At 40.9% G+C, this 16923-nt stretch overlaps 1 protein-coding gene across 6 annotated transcripts in view; it reads left to right on the forward strand.

The window, feature by feature from the left end:
• Positions 1-16923, forward strand: part of PHF2 (PHD finger protein 2) — a 92461-nt gene that overhangs the window by 41093 nt on the left and 34445 nt on the right. For all 6 annotated transcript variants that reach the window (XM_075096668.1, XM_075096669.1, XM_075096672.1 and 3 more), the window contains 4 exons: positions 4320-4405; positions 9485-9599; positions 12565-12725; positions 14999-15140. In XM_075096668.1, the coding sequence (XP_074952769.1) occupies positions 4320-4405; positions 9485-9599; positions 12565-12725; positions 14999-15140 (504 nt within the window). The remainder of the gene's footprint in view (positions 1-4319; positions 4406-9484; positions 9600-12564; positions 12726-14998; positions 15141-16923) is intronic.

Below are 16923 nucleotides of genomic sequence, written 5' to 3' on the forward strand. Positions count from 1 at the left end.
TCCCAGCTGGCTCATTATGTTTGCAGCCTCTCCAGTGTTCATACTGATGGGACAGCGAGCATGAGGCTTTGCAGAATGTCTGGGAGAGTATTCTTTCCTTCCTTCCTTATCCTTCATCAAGTAAAAGTGTTCTCCTTCTAATTTGCTTTGGGAACCTGATGCTTTCCCCAAGAACGTGTATGCCTTAATTGTCACACAGTTAAAAAGCAGCAGCTGGAGATAATTCACAGTCAGGGACATCCCTAAATGCTTCATTGGAAGGCACACTTTGTACCTGCGCACGTCTCCAAGTACAAAATCACCAGCATCTGTGAGGTACCCTTGCTGTGTGAACAGGATGTGTTTAGCGACCTCTTTCTCAGATGTAAATGCTGTGCTGCTTGATTTGTGCGTTCATGCAGCAGAGTGGGGTGTTGCTGGGATGTTAGCACGCTATTTTGGGGTGTCTCCGGGCTTTGTGAAATGGATTCTTGGACTGCTGATACAAATGAAACAAATCTGCTCCTGTTGTTATTCAAAAGGCTGCTTCTAGCCCTGCATCCTACCATTTGGCCCTCTGCTCCCTGCCCATCCTTCTGCAAGCTCTGCCTTCCCAAATGCTTCGCAGTTCCTTTGCTGAACCTCTTATGCCCATTTTTATCTCATCAGCAGGCCTGAATAATCACACAAAAGTGCCACTGAGAGCTTTTTCCTGTTCTTCTCTGCCAATGATAACGCACCCAGGGCTCATATTGACAGATTAATGTGGGACTGGCTGCAGCAGGGCCTGTTGCTGGAGGCTGCTCCCAAGCATGCCGCCTGTGATCCTGCACTGGCTGACTCTGAACCCGTTTGATCATTGTAGGGGGTCAAATGCTTGGCTCGAGTCTTTTTTATGCTTGTATTTCTCTCAGGCAAATGGAGCTGAAAAAAGAAACTGGAGGGACCAACGTGGAGTGTTCTCATGAAAAAAAAGTAAATGTAAAACACAAAGCACCATTTGTGCTCAAATTTGGAGGCTTGAGGTGAAGGACAGCACTGTTCAGCTGCTATAGATGACTTGGTTTTCTTCAGCTGGAGAAATTATTTGATTCTATTATATTGTTAAGTAACCACTCTGAGGAAAAATACATTTGTAAATTAGGTGGGAGGCTGATTCAGGACTCTGCGCTGACTTCTGCCAAGGCTGGCAATCCCCTGGTTCTCAACGCTCTGGAGACCAACTCAAGGGTAGGTCACTGCTGAAGAGCTGAAGGACCCCCTGCTACCAAAACCTTGCGACATAAAACCAATACACCCAGCAAGAAATCCTTGTTCTTGTGGCAAGAACATTTGTGAGGGGTTGTCTCTGTCAGTCTATCTTTAACTGTGGAAATTTAATTTTTTATGTGCATATTGACATGGAAACCCACAAACAGTTCTGCTGGCGGTAGTACCTGGCTCTTTTCATTGAGAAAAGGGGCATAAACTCGACCTGGTTCATATTTTGGTTAAAGATCACCTGAGACATTTCAGTAGGGTGATCACTTGGAAAGTTTGTACTTGCAGTTTCACATACAGTGAGGATAGCAGCTTCTCCCTATGAGTAGCTGTAAATGGCCAAACCTTATTCAAAAGCCATGTTGTCATTGGAAAAGATGACTGCATCTTTTAGAAGACGGTTTGCATTTGAGGTCAGTTATTTTTACTTTTCTGTTTTGTTCTAGTTAAATATTTTTACTTGCTCTCAGAACAATAGCTCCCACCACACTGAAGCCAGTGCAGTAGCTTTTCATACCTCCTCTCGTAGCAATCTGTGTAGCACCCAAGGGTCTCATCTCTTTAGTTTAGCTAAATATAGACTTTTCAAGCCCTTTTATAGAGCCTAATCCATACCTTTACTAAGCTTAACAAGCTGAATCCAGTGGCAGAAGCAGCTGATGCAGCTTTATGGGTAGAGGAACCTGCTACATTCTCTTATGCTTGGTCTAATCTGCCAGGGTTTGTTTAAATTTTCTACCGCGTAATCTGGTATTTTATTGCCTGTATATAGTTGACTCTGAGGACTGGATTGTTGTGATGATTTTTCCTGTCTGCAAACTTACCCCTCAGTTTTCCATGCTGTCTGCCCAGGGAGACTCAATAATTTTGTATTTTTTCAAGTAACTGTTAAATAAAAAAAAATATTGGCCAAATCTGCAGTTGCTTTTACACGATTCAAGACTAATGTCCTGCTTACTGGCCTGTTCACAGGCTGAGCTCACAAAAAGGAGAGTTTCTCTGGCTTTGGTTGCAAAGCTTCTCTCCCCCTGTACACTTTGGTTTGGAGGGAGCTGGGTCCCATACACACACTGGCAGCTGCAACAGGATGAAAATATCCACTAAGGTTTTTGGCAAAATCTTATTTTGACAAAATATTTACAATGGTTATAAAAAAGATTTGTTTCCATATCTTAGCTAGTTTGGCTTTCTCCAGCTTGGTTGCAGACTCAGGGTAGGTTTTATTGATCCTCTTTTCTAAAAGCAAGTCGATCTGTACTTTGTAATCATGATGTATACAGTTACACATCACTGAGCGCCTTGGATTCAAAAGTGGCTTCAAACCCACCTTTGTAAACAGAGAGGGTCATAGTGTATTTTAACACTGCTTCTGCTCCAAGCGTGCATGTGTTTGCGTGTGTGCTCATGTACACCGTGTGTGCACACGTGCTCACCCCCCACCAAAGTCATCAAAAGAGCTCTGAGCTCCATGGAGCCAGGTAGCTGGTTCACAACAGCGGTGACTTGCAAGGCTTAAAAAAGCATAAGAGAGCATGGATGATCATACATGATGGGAATGCATGATCATACCTTGCCCTTCCTTTATCCACACACCTTCCTGTCTGCCAGCAACCAGGAATTTAGGGCCTTCTGCATCTAGACCATCATGTTTAGTAATTACTGGTGTATCCAACCTACATGACTTTCTCCAATTATTTAACTTGTTTGTAATTTTGGACACTGTGGTATTGTCCTGAAGAGCTTGAACACAGTGAGAATGGTTTGAGGGATTCTGTAAGTCACTTGACAGAACAGACCCACCCTGTTGCCTTGCCACTGGGAGAGGAGCAAGCATCCTCTCCTCTGCTTCCTGCGGGTCAGAACCATTAGCTAAAAATTCTGAATTAATCTTCCTGCACTAATCACTACTTTGCACTGCCAGTGGGATACAAGGAGGCCACATGCATGGAGATGGCATTGCCATGACACATGCCCAGACCCTTTCTTTGGCAGAAGAGAGATATTGGTGTGTTCTGCTAAGCGAAGAGCAGTGAGAAGGCGTTTCAGGCTGTGAAGTAGAGGATCTCCAGGAGTGCTCTTATCGCAATGTGATCTAGGCTTGTTTGTGCAGGTGGTTAAGTTGAAGCTACCTTTGTTGCCTCTCGCGGATCCTCTTGCCTAGTGGAGCTCTCATGAAGCCATGACACAAGGGCTGTATCTCACAGCACCCAGCTGAAACTCTTTTTTCTGTGTTGCAAATGTGCCTTACAGCCTGGGCCACTTCAGACTGAGCAGGCAGGAGCAGAATCCTGTTTGCTTTCTGTGAGAAGGAACAGTGCCATTCTGGAGTTTGATTATTTGGCTGGCTGCTTGGTGCTTTGACTGCGCAACGACTTCTTATCTTGGGTACTTCAATCCTTTGCAGTTTAGTTTTGTTTTTCCCCAGTGCTGTGCTCTGCCATTGGATTGCATTCATGTGGTGCGCCCGCAGGCTGTGCTGTATTGTTGCATATGTTGTGCCATCCAAAATAATCTCGGTGGGTGTTCTAAGCAGCTGCCACGACACAATCCATCTTCTTGGCAGCCAGAAGTGCTGTGAGCTATGTATCTTCCTTTCCTCCTCATCTTTGTATATTGTAATAGAGATGGAACTTATAGAAGTCTTGCATATGGTATACCTTGCCAAGATTACTCTGGTACCTAGCAGCTGTCCATACATGCTTGGTAAAGAAGATGTGTTTTGTTAATTGGGTTTATGTGGGATGGTGCTTGGGGAACTCTATATAGATACAAAATGGTCTCCCTGGGAAAAAAAATTCTTTGCCACATTTTCACAGAGGTCCACACTCTGTGTGGTGGTGGGCTTCTGACTGACGCCTTTTTTAGCACCACATCAGGAATGCAGGCTGCAAAAAATGCAGTCTGACAGGACTAGTGTAAAAAGCACCTAAGCTTGGCTTCGATATAGCCGTTAGCACTCAGCATAGCTGCATAGTAAATGCACAGCTTATTGGGGTTTGGTTTTTTTCATTATTAATGGCGTGCTTGCATGTTTGGCGATGGACTCAAGCTAATGTAATATTTGCCTTCATATATTCCAGCTGTGTGGGTGTTGAAGAAGAAGAGGCACCAGATATCGACATCTATCATTGTCCAAATTGTGAGAAGACCCATGGAAAGTCTACTTGTAAGTACACTTGCACAGCTGGTCCTCAGATACATAACAGATTCTGCATGTTTAAACAAAAGAAGGGTTTTTTGGTTTTTTTTCATTACAAAAAGACACACCTAAATATCACATGTCAAAAATATTAGAATTCAAACCATGAGGTGAAAAAAGGTGGTAGGGGGAGGAAACCATGGGTTGGATTGTGGAGCTTTGGATGCAGATCCCTACCTGGCCTCAGGCAGTGCCTATGAACTAATGCAAGGCGGCTTACCTGGACACCTTCAGTCCCCAGTCCCGGCAACAAAAATGAATCCTCCTTCCTTGCATGGAGTTAAGAAATGTGAAGGCACTTAGTACTGTGGGCTAGAAAAAGTCTAGAGATACAGCTAGCTCTAATAAGGTGAGTTTTTGAAAACTACAGGGCATTTTTTTTTCCGTTGGATGAGAAGAGTAAGAAACAGTATGTTATACTTGGCCTGGATATAAAACTGTAGCAATTTCAGTGGCAGTCAAGATTGTAGGATGCACTGAGGGTGCCAATTCTTGCAGTTCTTTCACAGGAAAAAGTTATTCTGAGTAAAAGTGACAGTTGATCTCAGCGAGAGTTTTGTCTGGGAAAGAACTGTAGGATGTGTTTGCTTTGGTCAGATTAATTCACAAATTCTTTCTGTTATACAATGAGAAAAAAGAAAGGAAACCAATCCCTGGAAAAGATGAAATGCTTTACTCGAAAGCCATTTATTGTAAATAAGCAACAGTGATGTGGAGGTTCTCACTGCTTTGCAACCTTGCAGCAACACACAGAGGAAGAGCTCTCTGCTCATCTCCCAGGAGCTGAACAAATCATAATGTTCCTTCTTTAGGGCGAAATAAGGGATGGCTGGAAACTGACTTCTGTTGTGTTAAAATTCAGTAATTTTAAAAACCAGCAATTATTTCTGCACTGCCTTAGAAGCTTAAGTTTAAAAAATTCCTAGGGGGAAGGCGGAGGAGCCTGAAATGTTTGTTTTGGGGGCAAAAAGGGGAATAATTTTTCCACTTTGACTTTTTCAGTACCAAGTGTGAACTGGAAACCTGAATGACCTGCAGCTCTTCCTGTCTCCCAGATGGTCTGCTAACAACTTTGGCCCAAGCAGGGCACCCACAAATTGGGCTAGCTGGCAAAAAATCCCTTGGGATGCTTGTTCTGAAAGACTTAACAAAATCAGTATGTCCCCACAAAATGTTTTTGATTTAAAAGAGTCAACCTTTCTAATGTTTTGGTGGCAGATTTCTGGCAAATTAACTGGAAATTGGTCAAATAACCTCAAACCATCTCAGGTGAACAATTTGATATTAGAATGGGTTGTGTTGAAAAGGGGGATATGACTGCAGATACTCCTAGGCTGTTACTGACCCAGTATAGAAGCAGCAGCACCGGATTTCCAGCCTCTGTGAGTTTTGTAGAACATAGAGATGTGTCTGATGCTTTGATTTCTTTCACTTTGCTTTGAATTATGAATGATGAAAGGCATCTACTTTTCAGTGCAAGGGAAGAAAATCAGACAGAAGCAGCAAAAGTCTATAATCAGGAATTAAATATCAATTCTATAAAAACTGTGGTGCGTAATCTTAGAATTCAAGAAATGGCAGTTTTGATAAAAAGATTACAAGTGTAATATACCAGTTAAGACAAGGAAAGTTGAATTGACAATCATCTTTTGATGCTTTAAGAAGGTTTTTGACTAACCTATTCTTTTTATCCAAATAAAAATCCAACTCGGTAGTACGTCCCTCCGTGTGCATCGTGCATCACAGCATAAAGTACTTCTGGAGTGCTGTTGCTAGCTCTAGTCTTATCAATGTATGAGGTTATCAGGGTGGTAGGAATACAGAACATTGTATAGTTCTGCAGTAGAGCAATACAACTTTGTTTTCTCCCTTCAAATGCATTGCAGAAAGTTTAATGACATACAAGACCAATCATCAAAGTAGTTACGTGTAAGAATTTTGGGAACATTTAAACATTAGTTATTGATAACCTTACCTTGAGTTTTGGTGAACTGCAAGATCATGGGTTCTCAAGCTGCATAGCCATTGTCACCATTAACTCGTAGAATTGTGGATCCTGGTGAAAAATGAGGCTGTTGTCCTGTAGCCCCTCCTTGTGGAGTGCAATAGGCCAGGAAATTAAAAGACTGATTAAATGAAGGCAGGAACAGCTTGGCTTAATGCATCCATTCTGTCAGGCATTTGTATGCAGGGCATCCTGCACCATGGCACTTGGGCTCTGCTGGGACTTCACTGAGATGATCGCTTTCATTTGTTTATTAACTGCTCAGTATAAGTTTAAACGGGTTATCTAGCAGATTTGGTTTTGAAATAACTGAGTAAGTGTTGTTCCAGAGCCAGTAGGATTTAATTATTGCAAGATTAGCAAATGGGAACACAGACACCAATTGTCTGTTATGCAACTCGTCTGGATTTAAAAATATATGTGTATTTCTGGAGCGTGCATTCCACAATATATGTTTTCCAGATGTCAAATTTAAAAATAATTTTCCTCTTCTTACATTTTTCCACTTTACTAATGTGGCTTAGTGGCTACTATTTCAGAAGATTGTTTCCTGTCATATGACATTTTAAACCATTTCAGTTTAATAAAATTTGTAGGGACTGCTCTTTGGGAAAAATCATACACATTCACACAAAATTTTCTGACATCATTTATATAAAATATAATTGCTTTGTTTAGGCAGACTTGACTCATTTTCATAACATGATCTGATATGTTCAATTTGATTGCTCTCTCATTTGCAGCCATGAAAATCAGAAATTCTTTGGAGTTGGTGAAGTTACATTAATGCATGCAAACCAAAGTCAGGCTGATACTGTTTTTAAGTAGTTACAACCTTTAATATAAATCAATAGAGAACTAGGAGGGTGCTTCTAGGTAGCCCTTCTTCGTAAATATATTTGAAATAATGTAAGTATACCTTTGAAGTCTAGAATTACTCATTTTGAAATACAGTTTTCAGTAAAATACATTCCCTTTTTGCTCTAGAGGGTTTTCTGGAGAAGAAGTGGGTTATACTTTCCAATGGTCAAATTTGGATCAGAAAGTTCTGCAGAAAAAGAAATCTGTAATCATATAAGAAAAAGTGGCTTTTCTGGCCAAAGCTATTATTTGTTGCACTGTTAATGGGCCCCTAATCTTTACTGTGGTGTTCATGGTGAAGGTGAAACATAAAGAGAATGGCTGAAAATGGGCCAAATGTTGATTGTTTAATATAATATAATGGCCTCCAGCAGCCGGCTTGCTGCCGGCCAGGAAACAGCACCTCCTGGGGAGTGTTCTGGGAGTGAAGGCATCTTTGTTGCCTCTGCATGAGAGGTGGATGTGAGAGGTGGATGCTCGCTGGCACCGCTGAGTGAAATAGCTCCCTAGTGCTTTTTGAAGAGTTGCAGTGAGTTTCTTAATTCAGCACGATTTGCCACTTTTATTTCTTGACGCTGCATGCTATCTGAAGTATAATAAAAGAACACACTAATATGATAAGCTCTTTAATTTTCACTGTGGCAAGTGACACCTGTTTCACTGGGACTTGTGCGAAGAGTCCCAGTGTTGGTTTGGATCTGCTGAGAGGGGGAGGAGGCAGTTGTTGGAAAAGGAAGGAGAGGAGAAAGGTTTGGCATTAATGTAGGGCTTGTTTCCTTTGTTACCAGGAGAAGTGAATTAATACTCTAAGCCTGAGAGTCATTAAGATAAAGAACTAGCAGCTTTAATGAATATATCCAGCTAGGCTGGAGAGCTGCATGGAGCTAATAAAACCAACATGCTTTGTGCAAAACCTGGGATGGATTCGTTGGGAGATGTCTTTACTTGAGTTATTCCAGGGTTGTGGGCAGGAAAACAAAGTTAGTTTTTCCCAAACCTCACATCTTACAGCCGTGGCTTCCAGATTCCTTTCTTAATTAAAAAGTATGTGGATCTGTGTGTGTGTGTGTGTGTGTGTGTCTAAGAGCGAGGAAAGGGTGCTGTCTGTCCATGGATACTGAGGAGTATCCATTCCTTTCCTTCCTTCCCTAGCTGTTTTGAACAGTAAGAAAAGCCTGAGATACTGATTTTGGGGTACAATACTGAGTTTCATGACTTAAAACAAGGGTGAAAAATAAAAGTAAGTTGTGACATATGAAAATTCTACTAATGGAGGCTTGAAATGGTATGAATCTTCACTTGGGACAGGATTAATTTACTACTGAAATAAGCATGTTTGAACAGACTGTGGAAGTAAGAACAGCTGAGAGAGAGAGTGCTGACTGAGAAAAAAAAATGGACCAGTTTTTCTTGCTCTGCATTATCTGGCTGTCAAAGAGGCAAGGCAGAACTACACTGACATTTGACTGACTTACTTGCGTTTATTCCTTCTGACCCTTTTTCCATGATGAACTTGCCTATATGTCTCACCCACTGGGAGCACAGTCAAGGGACCTTCAGTCTGCTCTCATCAACTGAAGGCCTAAGCCTGGCTTGCCTTTCAAAACCTAGGAATAAGAGGAGTTCTAAAAATGGCGTTTGTGGTGCCCTTGCATCTTTTTTATTTCTTTTATTTTTCCTTTTATATGCATGGTGTGTGCAGGGCATAATTCAAAGCCCATCAAAATTGATGTCAAATCTGCCACTTCTGGACAGACCTTTAGATTAAGGTAATTCATGACAAATATATTTGTAAAGATCTATACTGCAAATTGAGAAGGCAGAAAAGTGCCTTTCTAAGAGTTTTATGATAAGGATTAAGCGTGTAGTCTGGCAAGTACAAAACGTCCAGAGCCTGTGTTTGCATAAAGCCTGCGGTAGCTGTGCAGCTCAGTAATTATCCGTCTGGTTGCCCTTATGTTACAAAACGAACACTGTTCAGTATATAATAGATCTTCAGGCTACAGTATAATTGTCTAATGGTGAATTGAGAGCAATATTAAAATTTGCAGTGCAGCATAGCAGGGGTTCCCTCTTTTCTGCTTGCATAAGAAATCAAATGAAGATTTGTCCTTCCTTCAAATGTCTTAATAATTATCTTCTATTTAACATATGGTACTGTCCAATTCATTCTTTTTCAGTGAAAAAGAAAAGAAATTGGCATAAACACGATAATGGCCAGACGACAGAGGTCAAACCTGTACAGAACGGAAGCCAAGTCTTTATAAAGGAACTTCGAAGTCGTACTTTTCCAAGGTACGTTGTTCAGCTGCATGCATGGGCAGGCTGTTGAGGTAAAGCATATGTAGCCAGTTTCCTATGAAACTGATGATGATCCCTGCTGAAAACATTATATGGTACAGAGCGATGAAGTTTAAATGAGTGCTGCTTCACTGCAGATGTCCCAGGCTCTTCCCTTTTTTGTAGTTGTGCAGCTATATTAAAATCTACTCTTGATTGAGCCCAGTTCCTGGGGATTTCCATAGAAGCTAGTATATGTGAAGACAAGAGCAAGAATGTGCTTGGCCCCTACAACATGCCCTTGCATAAGAAACTAACCAATTAATTGCATAGAATTATCCAGTTCTCAAAAATACTCATGGTTTTGCTGAAGTCTGTCTCCATTTTGAAAAGAAGAACAATGACATCCTCAGTTGCTACAGTGACAAAGGCTCACTTATTTGGAGTAATGAATAGTGCTAATTGTTAGGTGACATGTTCCACACTTTATTAGGCTGCTTCACAGCGATTTGTAAGAGTGATGATTTTCTTCTGGTTCTCTAATGCAGGCCTTAGCCAAATAAATCCTTAATTAATAATAACTAATTATTTTAGAAGTATCCTTGGAGACTGGTAAAGTGTACTTGGTAAACACAAATCTTCTTCCTTTTTACAGACAATTTAATTTCACATTTAATTTCAGATACTGGCCTTAGACTGGTTAAGTAAAAGGCTGAAAATACCTCTGCAAAGTGATTGCAGCACCTACAGATGTGTTTCACGGAACTCAGGACCCAGTAGTTCTAGTTGCTTGGCTATTTTTATTGGGACCTGCTAGATTTTTGTCTTAGCCTCTTTTGGGTTGGGGTTTTTATTTTTGGTTTTTAAACAGAGCAATTTGACAGGTTGCAAAGCTAGTTTCTTCAAAAAGGTTTAAGGCCTAGGCAGAAGGATTTCAGTAACCTTGCATGGCCTCTGAGATTGCACTCGCATATGCAATACCTCTAAGTCACTCCCAAATTGCAAAAAAAATATGGATCCCCATTTTTTTTGTTTCTCACATAAGTGTGCACATAAGAAAATCCTGCTGCCAAATTCAAGTTTCTCAGAAAGAAGGGTCTATAGCCAAAAGGAGTGCTTGCAAGATTCAGTCCTCTGACATATATGCTTGTGCCATTAGTAAAACAAAGTCTTGTTGAGAAATTTTCTCTTCTGAAGAAAACGAATAAATTCTCCAGACGTTCACAGAACAAAACCCAACACTCGTCAGTCAGAATGTGATGAACGGAAAAAGGGGGTCTCAGTTCAGAGACAGAAACATCATTGCTAATTCACAGCACACAACAGTAAATTATAACCCACGGTTAGTCACTTGGTGAGGTCTGGATCAAAAAGAACAGTGAAGGGAGCAAAAAGGAAAAAAATATAATTAATGTCATTCTTCTCCTGAATGTTTAATACCAAAATAGCATTAGAGTAGTAATAGTAGGTAGTAGTAATGATAATTAAATTGACGGTTCAGGTACTTCAGTGTAGGTGCCAGACTCTCCATTTTGGCATGATTCTTACTAGATGCTCTGGTACTGATCTTGCTTTACAACTGTGTGTAAGTTTCTTTGGCACATATAGAAGCAAATCAGACTTGAACAATTACATGAGATATATATGGGCACTGTAAAGGAAGTGCAGAGGTTTAGTGGTACATCATGTTTTGCTTCTTGCTCCTTAAAATCTCCAGCTTCATTCTTTGCATGTTGCTGGCGTACAGTACCAGTGCTCACATGAATGAGGAACACTCCTTTTAATTAACTATTAATTAAATTTGCCTCCTGGTCAGCCATTGCTGATGCACTGTGGCTGGGGTGACCCATAAATAAGCTGGGTTTCTACAGCTTATCCCTCTTTGTGTCCGGCCACCTTGTTCTCCCTGGGGTTTAAATCTGCCAGGTGTATCCCTGCCCAGGCAGCCTGAGAAGGCCCAGGGCAAGGGGTTCCCTTTGCGTGGTGGCGTCAAAGGAGGAGCCCCCACAGCAAAGGGTGTGGGGGAGCCCCCACAGTTAAAGGGTGTCAGGGGCTCTGCCACAGGTTGGGCTTCATGGGGCTGCAAAGGCGGAGAGGCCCACATGTGCCAGCCACCATAGCGGTGCTCACAGCCTCGTGCCCTTTCCCGCTGGTTTTTGGTGCTGTATGAAGATGTGAGCTGTAGTTCAGAGCTGCTGCAGGAGATGGCAGTCATGTATTAGCCTTACCAGCCTAGAGAGGTAGTGCTTTTTGGGGTGAACACGACAGTTTTGCTGTCCCCACCACAGGCAGCCATGGCCCCGGCCTGCTGGATGGTTTTTGGAGCCCAGCTGAGAAACCACACACGGCGGCAGGGTGCTTTTGGGATTGACGGTCATTCATATACAGTCACTTTTCACTCCAAATATAAAGTGTTTTACTCTTGAAAAGATCTAGAAATCTGACTTGAATTCCCCTTGAGAGTTGTTGGCACAAATAGCTCATCACCTGATGAAGCTGCCCTTTCCTTAGTCCCTTTGATGCCCTCCCAGTGACTTGAAAATGATTTGCAGAATATTTCCCAAGCTATTTATTTGACTACTTAAAAATGATTTGCAGAGTGTTTCCTGGACAATTTATTTGAGATTATGTAACATTTTTAATCTTGCCTTGTTTAGGGTGGAACATTTAACACTAATTTATTTAACATTGATCACTGGTAACTTGACAGATCCCTATAGTTGAGGAAAACTGTCTTCCTCTGTAAGCTGTTATTTTCGGAGTTTCTAGCAGTTGGTGCATGAGGCTTGAGCAAACCAATTCTGGATTATTTTATTGTGCCCTGCATGCTGTGCAAGAAATGGGGGTTTGGCTTTTGTCTTATGCACCTAATGTGCATATAATTGCTTATTTATAACTTTTCCTTTCAGTAGTGAAATGCAGAAAATACCAAACTTTGGGTGGAAGCACCTCATCACTGAATCTGTGTTTACTTTTTCAGTGCTGAAGATGTAGTTGTGAAAGTGCCAGGCATCCAACTAACAACAGAGTATTTGGAAGAAAATGGCTTTGCAGAGCCCATCCTCGTCCCAAAGAAGGACGGCCTGGGTTTGTCCGTACCCGCACCCACCTTCTATGTCAGCGATGTTGAAAACTACGTTGGTGGGTATCTGGCAAGCAGACGGCATTGTAGTGTTTGGAGCTCAGCTGCTTTGTAATAGAAAATATATTATTTGCATAGAAAAATGTAAAATATATTGTAAAATATTGTCTGTGTCTTGAGCTATGCTAACTTCAATATTTGTTATGTAGTGGTAGCTTGTAATTAGCAATTAATTCACTTTTGTTTCTTGTACCAACTTGTGTATCCTGCAGTGAGCCTCAGCCAGACTGCAGTGTACTCCATAGCACTGCATTAAAAGAAACAGTCATAGGAATATAAAAAACTTGTTTCTTCAGGCCAGGTCTTAATTGATTACTGACATCTTTCTTTGTATTGAAGGAATTACTAGATTCAGACTTCCACTCTGCAAAGGCAGTACATTTTTTAACACTGCTGTCAGTGAGAGCTATTTTCACTGCTGCTGGTCATTTGGATTTATTTTGGCATCCTCCTGTCTCTAACCTGAGCAGGGTATTGTACTGCATCTTCTCACAAGTCACCACGTCATCCCAGCTTGGCAGACGTACCTTGGCCAGGAGCCATGGAAGTGCTCTGAAGTCGCTTGTCCTGTCTCTGCATCCTTTTTCCTTTAGCATGTGTGATCTTGTCTCTTGTCCCCTCTTGCTTTGTCACTCCTCTGTGTCACTTTCTGTCCTATTCTCTCTTCTTCCAGTCTTCTGGCAAGGCATCGTCCTTTTGAAGCCATCACTCCAGCTCCAATGTATCTGTCTGCATTTCCTGGTCCCTTTATCTCCTTATATAGTCTGCTAGCCACCCCCTACTGCACTCTCTTCACCAGGCCATAGACCTGTTCCCCAAACTGGAGGGTGCTATCACCAGCCACTGGTGTTCTTGACTGTATCTATTGGTTTTGCAGTGATTGTGTGTGGTGAGATAACTATGAATAAAGAAGAATTCAAGACCCCTGATTTTATTGTTCTCTCTATCCTGTTGCTTCTACAGAAAACATATTTTCCTTGCCCATCTGCTACACTTAGCAGATTTTTTTGTATGACCTAGGTGTTCCTTATGCATCTGCTGGCTTTCTTTCAGCCTCAAGCTGAAATAATCCACCCTACCAACAAAACAGTTAGTGAAAAGCTGGAGGGAAGAGCATGGGTTTGATCTGGAGCTGGCACCAGATTTGAAAGTGCATGGAAAAAATATGCACTGGTCTAACCTCCATGGGATTAGTTTGCTTGAATGGGATTTCCCAGGCAGGGATTTATCTCATTACATTGGACCTAGAATGTCTTTTAGAAACAATCTAAAGTAAATAGCGGAGGACAAAACACCACAACCAAGGCTGCCAAATACATCATTACTGTTCTGGCATTTCATGAAAAAAACAAATTGATTTTTTTCCCTCTCCTAATGTGAAAAAAGCTATGAATGAAACGCTGGAAGAGGAAATAAGGCCAATTAAAATTGAAGGGAAGAAAGACTGGAGAGATGCTTTTCTTGCAGAAAGGATAAGAGAGTGTGCTTAGAAATGGGCATGGTTTTTAAAGCTCTGACTTTCTCCATGTGTTCTCTGGTGCACCTACTGTTAAATTCCACTAATTGACTAATACTGTTAGTATTAACATGGAGATTTGTATCCAACAAGGTCTGTCAGAGGAAATGTATAAGTACTAGCAGCTCATTCTCTACTGTAATACATTGGGGATGGATTTTTGATAAGTGTAATTTTGGGTAAAATAACAAAAAGTCAATTTTTTTTGTGGCACACCTGAAATAGCATGTGAAAAAATGGGAATTCTCCTGCAAAACTTTGATTATAGATTTTTTAAGGAAAAATTTAACCTAGAGCGTAAGAGAACTTAAAATTTTGGAAAATTGGTTTGACAAGATAACATGTACAGTATTACACTCTGTCTACAATCATGAGACTTTTATAGCGTGGTGGGTAGGGCTTACCCTTGGATATACAGGTATCTGCATATAATTTGCACTGTGCAAATAAAATCCATAATGAAATTAATAGATTCAAATTAACATTAATCCTTTAAAGATAAAAACTACAGAAATAATTATGTCGGGGGCATGAATACAAAAGCACCATTTTATGCATATACATTGTATGTTTATAAACGTCTTTTATACATGCATGTGTATACGTGCATAAGCAACAAGGAAAATACAAAGGCTAAGATGATCAGAAAATCAAAAGATTTAGATGTTTCTTGAGATGTTAACTCACCCCAGGCATACAAAATGGGGCAAGTCAGGCTTCCGTCCAATCTCTCTTTTTCATTGAATTAATTTGCAGGACCAGAGAGGAGTGTTGATGTCACTGATGTCACCAAACAGAAAGACTGCAAGATGAAGCTCAAGGAATTTGTGGATTACTACTACAGTACAAACAGGAAAAGGGTCCTCAATGTGACCAACCTGGAGTTCTCAGACACAAGGTAAAGAGTCCAGCCTGCTGCACCGTGCAGTGTCTGGGATACGTGGTGGGGTTTGGCTGGGGCAGTCTGAACAGCCTCTGCCTTCCCCCTGGTTCCCTCTTTAGGAGGTACTGCTTTAACCATGGGGTAGCAGCTTCTTCTTGCTCTGACTCTCTGCTGCATCATCTGTATGCAGCCGGTTCAGGCAATGCATGGAAATGAAAGTGCTGTTTCTATATGAGAACAGTACATAGTGGACTAAAGGGCCAGCATTAGGAATAGTGATTCACACCTCTGTATCATCAGCAGTCGTGTGCCATCAGCATACACATATCAGAACAGAACATTTTGGCACCTTTCAGTTTTATTTTAACTCTAGTAGTATAGGTATAGTTAATTCATTGCAACTAGATACTAGTGATTTATAACTAGGACATAACTTGATGCTCTGGGAGTAAATTCTTTGTGCTGTCCTGGTAGAGTGAATGATAACATAGTATGTTCCTAGTATGGTCTTAGGTACTTAGATACAGCCTGACAAATACTGGTAAAACCAAAGAAAGGAGGACAGAGATGACCACAGAGGTATGATAAAACTGTATGTGGGTTCATGGGAGAACATGGACATAAGGGGGCTTATTTTTTAATGTTTTGGTTATTTTAATATTTTGATTATTTTTCTGGTGAGATGGGAATCCTGATGGATATAAGGCAATGACAGCCCTTCTTCCAGCATAAGTCATCTTGAAACATGGTGATCTCCTTGGAGCATTATTTTTTAAAATGTGTTGTACAGCAGTGAGCATCCTAATTGTATAGCACTGGTTTGAGTGCATCATGTATTGCTTATTGAGATCTTCCATTTAAAGCAGCAGAGTAAGTAAATAGATGAAGTGTGGCTCTAGGTATGTTCCTGGATGTCCTTGAATGAGAGTAAGCTTAAAATTATTATAATTTTGTAATCCTATACCATGCATTATATTTTTAGTTTCAGTGCTTTTGTGAGTTAACTTGTGGTCTGTATGACAGCAGTTCAGACCCAGAGTGATGCTGACTTCCTGATGGAATGCCGGAGGGTGTGATGATACAGATTAGCTCTGAATTTGAGGTTGAGGTGCTTTAGTGATGCAGTGAGCCAGGGGTAATGGTGGTGGCTAGGTGAGTACCACCAATCCTCAATGACAGGAAGCCTACTATTCTCCTCATATTTTATATTATATGTTTTATATATAGGATAATTAGCTGATGTAAATGCCTAAGAGTTCAAGTTATTGCTTTGTGCTTTATATAGCTGTATTCATCACCTGAGCTGTGCTTTTATTCCAGAGGTAGGCAGATGCATCTATAATGTATTGAACTTCATGCAACTGTGCAGATAATTTTTACAGTTCTTGTAGTCCTCCGGGTTAGCTAGTACTTCTAGAAGGGAAGTGTCACAGAAGGAAAAGATTCCTTTGTATACAAATGCTACACAGATGATGATGAGTGTCAACATAAAAATAAAGATTTATTGTTTTGGGGAGCATTCCATTTTAGCAAGAAGGCTTAAAGTAGCCTTAAAAAGAGAAGGCTGATGAATCATTACAAGCTCATTTTTTAAAAAATTACCTTTAGCCCTGTAGTTAGTGTTTTAGTAGTACACACCCATTTCTGCAGAAGGCATCTCCGGTAATTATAGGCTTTAAAGATTACTAGTATCTTCAGTTGAGATTTTTTTAGCTTTCTGCCATTATCCCAGAATAATGGGAGGTCTTTTGTTCTGAAGGGCTGCTGGAGCTGTCACTCATATGCTGCTAATTTAGAC

This window comes from Phalacrocorax aristotelis, chromosome 6, assembly GCF_949628215.1.
Source record: "Phalacrocorax aristotelis chromosome 6, bGulAri2.1, whole genome shotgun sequence".
Classification (NCBI taxonomy): domain Eukaryota; kingdom Metazoa; phylum Chordata; class Aves; order Suliformes; family Phalacrocoracidae; genus Phalacrocorax; species Phalacrocorax aristotelis.